Consider the following 9290-nt stretch of genomic DNA (forward strand, 5'->3'; position numbering starts at 1 on the left):
CACCCCTTTGACCCCAAAACGAAAATCGAATTAGCCCTTCCCAGAGATACTCCCAAATATGCGCGAACGAATTTGCACGGACGTATATATAAAAATAATTTTGAGAAGGATGCAAAAAAAAAAAGTTTGCAAAAAAAGATGTTTTCAAAAGTAATTTCGCATCTCATCAAAAATTTTACATACCAAATAAGATAAGTACGTGTGAAAAGAGCAAACGACGATCGGTCCGTGCGAAAAGTAATATACGAGAGGACAAAAAAAATCTTCGACGATGGTAAATACGTGTCTTGATTGCAAAGTTAGCCGGCGTTCCGCAATAAACCGAAAGCTGCCCGCCGTGACGACACGGATTTCCGCCTCTATAAAATGCAATACATCGTGTATCGCTCGTAAAAGCAGCAACGGTACCCCCGGCGCGGCAGCGCTAATGCATTTTTCGAATGAAAAGTTTGCATTTTATTTCGAGCCACGCGCGTTGTTTTAAAAGGGGTCTGTTAAACAATGCAAATTCCCTAGTTACGCGGTTGCGATTCTTTCTATTTCCGTGTATGCAAACGTATGGGAAAAAAAAAAATTAAAAAAAAAAAATTTCACTTTTTTCCCCCAGCAAATCTGCCCCGGAAATATTTTGCATGGGCTACAGGCACGCGCGAAATATCCGAACCAGACTGAAAAATTGGCGAGCGTGACGAGAGAGTGCAAGCAAAACAAAAAAAAAAAAAGATACCAACTCTACCACAGTGTCATAGAACCCGACGAAAGCCCACTGCGAGAGAAATTAGAAGATTCGTTTTAACCCCTGTACTCTCCCCAGAGATGCCGCACCTCTTATCCTTCGAGCTTTAACGAGTTACCGAAAGTTCCGCGAGGGGAGCCACCGCTGCGAGTACCTACGCGTCATCCGAAATATGAAAACGGCAAAGTTAGCAGCCTGGAGCGTCGTCTCTTTTGTCTGGTAAAGCTAGGTCAGTCGTGGGTAACCAGCGAAAAGAGAGAAGAGACAGTGGCGACCTCACGTGCTCCCGCGGGAAGTATTAAGGACTTTCGTGAAAGTCCTGCGCGAAAAAGTCCAGCGAGTAAGGAGAAAGATATAATCTAAGTAAAAATATAATATAAAAGCTTCGAACAAGAATTTTCGTACCTCGAGATACGTGTAAAACGATTATAATTTACGAGAGCGTCCGATCCGTCGCTCCGTCGAAATCACTGCCTACGTCCAAAAGTACTATAGTACGTTACGCAACGTCTGTGAAGTTCCTAATGAATCGACGCGCCGTAAAACATTAGTTAAAACACGTGGACGATTCGGCGATCAAGAATTGCATTCACGCTCGAGTCAGTTCATTTACATTGACAGGCGTATGTATACATATATACGCACGACCCGTATGGACTTTCAGTAATCGAATCACGCGCCCAGCAAATTATAGGTTCGTTCTCTGACAAACTCCCAGACTGCAAACTAATTGAATCATACTATAATTCACATTCCCTCTATGTACGCGTGATTGATAAGGACTCGACACAACAAGCACGATCCTTCCGCATCCATAAGGTTTCAATGAACTTTTAATTACGCCAATCGATTCTCTCTGTCATTAGCGTATCGGTTGTTCCATAATCCCGCTAGGATCGCTTCGGTCGCTCATAAAGACACGAGCGACCCTCCGCGATCCCAGGGCAGTTCGACTGTACCCCCTAGCGTCCAAATTTCACCAGTTCGGCATAGGTCTATGCTAGAGCGCATTTTTTTTTTTTTTTTGTTTTGGAAAAAATTTCACCCACCCTCGCAACCCACGTGACTTTCCTCGCTCCCCCCAGGGCTTTCCAGATATACGCGCCCTTGAAAAAGGTACTCGAGTTAATTTTAAGCACCGCAGATAACGGCTTCACGAAATGGACTTTGGTCCAGCGTCTCGATTCATCACGCTTCCATCCGACAAGGCTGCCAGACTAAATCTCGCCAAAAAGGTCCAAATGTTTTTTCAAGCAGCATCCCGGACTAACGTGTACGGCATTATGCTTTGGTGGGATTGGCGAGAAAAAAAAAAAACAATTTATTAATACCTTTCGATAATTGCGTGATTGCGTCTTCCTCCCGTCAAAGAAATTTCCACCGAGATCGGATTAAGAGAAAAGGTCTTATCTCGTTCCCCGATCGTTATCCGTACCAACGAATATAAGGGAATTGAAAAATAATCCCGGCTAACAGGATACCCCAGACTCCATTTCTGGGAACGTACCGCAAAAAACCCTTTACATCTCCATGAACTTTGACTCCGTCGACGTAACGAACAGAGGAAAATTAATATCACGGGAGATTCCGAGAAGTCGATTAGCAAGCTAAGGGATATTTATACGGGCGCGTATCAAAGATCGCGACGGCACAGTCGTACGTCGAAGGACCAGTCGATAATTATTATTATTATCGCGGGCAAATTAATCTGGCCCGGTGACGTAACGGAAGCGAAAAAGAAAAAACAAACACATAAGACTCTCCAATGAAACTTTTATTCCGACCAATGTACAGGGTGGGAAAAGAAAGGAAAAAACCCGAATAAATCGAAGACATCGAGATGTCAAACGAGCGACTAACGTAAATGGCCATGCGAAGTCGTAAAGAGACTGCCGTTTTCCCAAGTATCGTAAAGAGAAATCCCTAGACTTAATTTTACACGCCGCGCGAGATGCTTTGGAAATGCGTGATCCACTTTCGTTATATACGTATATAAACGTACGAGGGCACGCACGCGCTACGTGAAGCGAGATAGAAGCAAAGAACAAAGGAAGAAGAAAATAACTCCCACGCAAGTTCCACATGCGAATCGATCCCCAAATGACAGAGTGAACGATGACAGTAGTCCTTTGGAATAAATTAGGATAACCACGAGAAAGCCCCGTATATCCATCGGGGTTTTCTCAAATTCGTTTTTGCTCCCCCCTTCCTGCCCACGATACAGACCTTCCATATGAGCCAGCAGCCACCCACGACCCACTGCTAAAGAAAACTAATATCCCAGTCGGGAGGAGATAATATATCCACAGAGCGACTCCTCGTTCGGGTGTAAGGCCTCTAAAGACTGTCGCCTTCGAAGCTTCGATGAAGACTGGCCCCAAGGATCCAAAACGGATGACTAAAAGTTACCCGAGGTCTGATTAATTAACGTTATTTAAATCCAAACTTTGGACTCGAATTAAGACGAAGAAAGCAACATCATGAATTTGACAGGGTGGAAAAAAAAAATTTTCAAAAAAATTTTTCACTCGATTAGTCGCAAAGAAAAAAAATTCTTCTTTCAAAACGAGCCTATATATATATTTTTTTTTTCCCAGCTACAACCAGATAAATCCGTATAGTCCGTGCGCGTTGCCAGACGTGGCCGAGGCTCGTAGGTAAAAACGGGAGGCGCCAAAGGTAAAGGCGAAATCGACGGATCCTTTCGAACGGTCACGGGACACAATGACGCTCGCCAGTAGCCGCCGTAAAGCTTCTTCCATTCTCATAGGACTGCCGATGTTAGCGGTATGAAAATACATCCGTAAGTTATATAGCCCGGCTGCGATAGAACGCACGTATATAGATATAGACAGCAGGACAGAGACTCGGAGTCCGCGGGAAGACAAAAGTTTCTCGAGTTATCGGATAGGAAGGTGGCCGCCGGCATCTTTCCCAAGTATCAGTGGTGCGGCTGGCTGCCATAAAAGAGCAGAGCCAATGAGAGAATATAACCAAGGTGGGTATATGGGACACGTTTAAATTCAACTTTGCAGCCCGTTTGCTAATCCGCCCCAAGGTCTTCGAGGTTTCCGGTATACGTTAATTCCGCAAAGTTCCTATCTTTATATTCGCCGCTAACGAGGATCCTACTTTCCTTAATCAGCCCTGTTATCCGGGTTCGCGGGCTCGATAGGTAGGCTGGAAGATTTTCGAGACCAGACACCGAGCGTGTCACCCTCCCAGCTGCGCGGTAGACGTCATAAGCGCCTGGACCATTACCAATCCTGCGCGGGTTACAGTTCTGCAGCCTAATTTCCGAAATTACCGGAATGAAAACACCAGTTGCCAACCCGTAGCAGCCATCGGCGAAGCCTGATCGAAAACGCCCGTCGCTACGTGGGGAAACGGAACGGCGCCCCCGTGACTTCGCCCCCCCTCGGCCAGGAATTAATCCGAATCCGCGTTATTGGCTCCCCGGTGAATAATTGCGTCGTTAATGAGTAACCTCGAACGAACGTGGCAGATTTTGCGATTGGCAAGAAATTTCGCGCGGTGGACCCGTCCAACTGCGCGAACGACCTTGCGGCTTGCGATTTACGAAGTTTACGATCCCTCGTGCCCTCGGCTATTTATCGGACACCCCGTATACCCATGGTACACCCAGCCCGTGATGCAGCGCCGTCACTCCAAAGGGATAAATCTCACTAGGACTTTTGATGCTTCGAGTCAATTTTCAGCAAATTTCGGGATCGATGTTTACGGCGCTGCCAGGGTCCACCGGAAGTGATTGAAGCTGACCCTGCTCCCTGTGACGTCATACATGGCACTCCTACATTCCCACAGTCCATAATCGCGTGTTCGCAAAGGCGAATCCTCACGTATAAATAAATATGAATCTCTCTATGGGCACTCTCTGATTCCGCTCGCGTACCATCACCGGGTAACAGCTGATCGAGATGACTTTCGCCGACTGAATGAAATCTGCGATTTCCCATGGACGACTGCGAAATTTCGTGCAAATATTATTCACCGAAATACACACAGAGATAAAACAGTACGAGGGTCCCGCTTGGTCCAGTCCGGCGACTTGTGGAAAAACAAAACAGCTTCCGACGCAACCGCGACCCTACGACGTGTGCGTATATAGGGGAGACGAAAAAATGATAAAAATAACTGCAGAAAAAGGAAAAAATTTTTGGCAAACGGTCACGGGCCTCCGTAAGCTTGAATGTCGTAGAAGTAGAGAATTCTTTGTATTTCGCTAAAACGAGCGACCGGTTGTATTTTTCAAATTCGAAAAAAAAAAAAACAGCATCCGCGTTCGGTCCAGAATTGATAAAAGTCACCGATCAACTTTTCAGACCGAGATCGTAATTAATTCGGAAGGCCTCTGAATATTCGTCGTTTCCATAGATATTTTTTTTCGCGGCAGCGATAACGCGACGCGGCCCTGATCGTTTGTCTCCGTATTACGTCGGCCCTGACCTGGGACAATTGTCCGCAAAAAAAAAAGAAAAAAAAAGAAAAAACAAGAACTGAAACAGCCTCTCGTCGACAAGTATACAACGTGACGAAGCGCACAGCTTGTGACAGCGATTCGTATGATAATGCCATTGATAACGTAGCAATCAGGGACTATTGTTCCTATTGGGCAGACAGTCGCGCGCGACAAGCTTCTCATTAGGATTACCCTTAACGTCTAATATATTAAATCACGTACCATGGACCGTGCTCCGAGGTATTTTCAAACGTCGAACCCTGCGATTCTCCTAAAGCAAATTAACTCAAAGCGGAAGTTGGTTCCTCGTAGCGGAAGTCTACAGTAACGAAGTTAACTTCCTGCTCTTATGGACCCTCACTCTCTCTCTGTCTCACTCACTCTCGTGCACTTGCCCTACTCACTCACTCTCTCTCTCTCTCAGTACTTGCGCTAATCGCGGTTGCAACGTCAGAGCAAAACTCACATGTAGGTCAGAAATATAACGAGAGTGTAAATAACGGCGGGCCTGCGGGTAGAAGCAAACGATACCTGTACACATATATTTTAAAATATATACATATACATTAGAAAAAAAGAACTTCAGTGCAAAAAAGTTATTAACGTAAATTGAATTTATCGAAATTACGTAATCACAGGGAGCTCCAACGTTAATACGATTATTAATGCATTTTGCAAAAAATGACCAACCACACTATTGTCCTATTCGTCATCCGATTAAGCGCAGCGCACGTCGCGATTGTATTTATCAAAAATTTATTCGATCTCCGAATACGAGAGCTCTGTATACGTGGATTCTGGTGAAAAAAAAATCTTTTCAACAGCCTATTGGAATTCAATAATTTTTACAATTTCACGTACTTTCACTCGTGGCTCTCAATTCTGCTCATTCAATTTCAAGTAGTTATCCGCGTGAATAGACTCCCAAAAGTCAATGCGGCTATCGTGTCCAGGATATGTGTACAGTTGGGCCGGGCTAGACTCTAGAAATCATGTATAGTATCGTGCACCCTTACACAGACCTTTTCATCCGCAGTTCATCCGAAAATATCCCCTTTGCCAGAGCCAGACTCTATAGCCCGTATTCAGAACTCACTTTTAGTGCCAATAGCGGGCTTTTACATTTTTTCTTAGTGACTTTTAACTACGAGGGACTCTGTTAGTGACTGTAAGAGCGAGTTGTGAATACGGGCTTGTGACTCTGAGGTGTAAAAGGGGCAGGACCGGGACAAGTATGGGACCAGTCCCGCCTGGGACTGTCGGACCTTACCTGGGCCTCTGCTATAATTACGTCATACCGTCCCTCGTCCCACTGACCTATCGACTTTCTCGATATACTTTAATCCTGATCGTCAACGTATATCTTTAGTCGGGAATGTACCCGTGGCTTTACGGAGCGACGATATACTACGTACGAGCTAATTAATATTTAACATCAAAAAGGACCCGTCCAATTCACCTTCGCGCCCGAGCAAGTAGAGGCGCTCGAGTCTCGTAGTGGTTTTGCTTTTAAATTTTGAGTTCTACCAACGAAAATTGCAGGATCCGGGACTGATTAAAAAAAAATATTATAAAAACACGTCAAATATGAAATCTCATATCGTACCCCATCTCACGTGAGTGTTACATCGATTGACCTGAGGAGGAGTCTCGACACTGATTGGCTTTCGAGTACCCAGGGTCTCTTGAGAAAATCCGCTTTTTGGCACAAAGTCAAATTGCGAATTGATAAAAAGAGGAAAAAATTTGTGTACAGTCGAGAGGGAAAATATTTTTTAAAACAGACCCGCGTATCCACGTACAATTCAATGTAACATTAATATTTAAGGTACCCGTGTACCGTACTCAAATTTTGACATAGTTCGCCAACTGTTAACGGGAAACGAACTTTGGTATTTACAGCCGCGCGAAACAATAATGTATTATATCGAAACGTACGTTTCAGCTATCTAAACTAAAGCAGAGAATACGATTTACAGCCGGCAGACGATTGTGAGAAATTTACGTGTCGCCGTGTAACACGCGACGGCCTATGGAGCCATTACGAGGTGCGATGAGTAATAAATAATAAAAATTAAAACTCACCGCTTTGTCGCCGAGCTGGTTCACTCTGCAATGTAAGAAAGCCGTTTGTCCGACCGCAGCTGTCACATTGCGGGGCACGTGGAATTCGAAGTAGGGCGAATCGCTGACGTTGTGGGAGTTCACGATGGCATTGCCCGTAATGTCCAGTTCACGAAACGTATAGCCTGTAGAAATAAGAAATTTGATTGGTTTCAAAAAAATTCATTAACAATTAATTTAAATAACAAACGTCACGCTACTCGCATAACGGATAAAACAATAAGTTTATCAACGCGAAGGGGCACGGTCCGCAAAGAAATTATTGACGAATAATATATAAAATAATTAAAATCGTAAAAATTTACAAAATTCAAAGATACGGATACTGCCGCAACGAATTTCGAGAATTTTACCAGAAATGCAGAGCGAGCATGATCAACGGCGAGCTCTTAATTGCCACCCGTTATATTAAACGTACGATTAAGTTCCTACCGGCGAATATCACGTAATAGCCCAGGTCAGTGTTACATGTTCTAGAATAAATGTTCCAGCCGGCTCGATGAGAAATTCCATAATTAATTATACAAAATTATATAAAAATTAACTATTACCTTTTTTTTACGTCTACTGTCAAAGAAAAGTATGGCAAATTTTTCTTCTGACACCGTAAAACCGTATTTGACCGCGATGCGTGACAACGAAAGGGACTATTGTGATATTACCTCGTGACGTAACAAAACGTACGAAAATATATATATATATATATATATAGCCGAGCCAGTATGCGCTATGGCGGACGGAAATAAATTCGATATAATATATATTTCCCGACCTCTAAATGCTCGAGTGCTCCGCGTAATAAAGGGACGACCCGCCGCCCATTCGGGCCACCAGCGACACTTTGATAAACGTAGCGAAAATACAATAAGAAAAAAAAAAAAAAATAAATAAAAATGACCATTTTATTTTTACCAGAGGATTTTCGATCTACCGTGTTATTTCTTGCGGTCCTACGATACAGAGTGGCCACAGGTTATTGTCCGCCAGCTATTCTCCTCATTGACGTTCATCTACACCCTACAAAGCCCTAAAGGAGGGGGTCGTCGCGGAGCGCTTGATTGCACGCGCGACCTATGACCCCGAGTTACATTCCCTCGGACCCGATACACGAGAAATTGAAAAAGTCACTAGCAGAAGCATCGATAATTATCATCGTCATGGGCAACAATAAAATTTTTTTTTTTTCGAAAAATTGATAACGATAAAATCTTTGAGTCGAGGTCGGATGAAACGTAACTTTTTTTTCCAATTCGTAAAATTACACCAGGTAACCAAAAAAAAAAAAAAAAAAATGCAAACTTCAATTCTTTTTTGTGTGCAACTTTTAAAAACCCACGCTCGACAACCTCGGGAAATAGATTCTGGAGCTAATTGAGAAAAAGGTGCCGGAGAGAAAGCCGAAGTGGATTAAAGGTAAGTCGGACTTTCGATGCTATGAATTAACACTGGGCTCGAGGCACGCCAAAGATCTACGAGCTTTTCCCTCTCGGAAAACGCCTACCGGTTCGAACCAATGTAATCTCCTACCTTATATACCTATATACTTATACTATATATATGTATACATGCCCACGGCAACGAACCCACTCATATTTTTGCGAATCTGACAGAACCACGAAACCAGAACCCCAAACCCGCGCAGACTGGACCCATTGAAAATTTCGCATCGGTTGAATTTCGCAACTTTAACAGAAAAATCGAATTAAACCCGTACATACCTCTCCAGCATCATCATTCGGTCCACTGATCCCCCATATACGTTTCCTCGCTATCTTTCTCCGTGATCGTTCCTCGATGCAAACTAAAAATATTCCCGACGCCAAGTAACGACACCAGACCATTAAGACTTGCGTGAGCAATTACTTCGAAAAAAAAAACAAAAAAAAAAACCAGATGGCTCCTCGATCGATTCCCAGTTAATTGAAATCTCGCGTGACTCGAGCTCTTCCC

The 9290-nt window shown here is 43.8% G+C and overlaps 1 protein-coding gene across 1 annotated transcript in view; it reads right to left on the minus strand.

The window, feature by feature from the left end:
* Positions 1-9290, minus strand: part of LOC107269145 (zwei Ig domain protein zig-8) — a 164430-nt gene that overhangs the window by 117463 nt on the left and 37677 nt on the right. Inside the window, exon 2 of the mRNA XM_015742691.2 lies at positions 7302-7465. Coding sequence (XP_015598177.1) covers positions 7302-7465 — 164 coding nt within the window. The remainder of the gene's footprint in view (positions 1-7301; positions 7466-9290) is intronic.

The sequence above is a fragment of the Cephus cinctus genome, unplaced genomic scaffold (assembly GCF_000341935.2).
Source record: "Cephus cinctus unplaced genomic scaffold, Ccin1 Ccin1_scaffold0607, whole genome shotgun sequence".
Taxonomy (NCBI): domain Eukaryota; kingdom Metazoa; phylum Arthropoda; class Insecta; order Hymenoptera; family Cephidae; genus Cephus; species Cephus cinctus.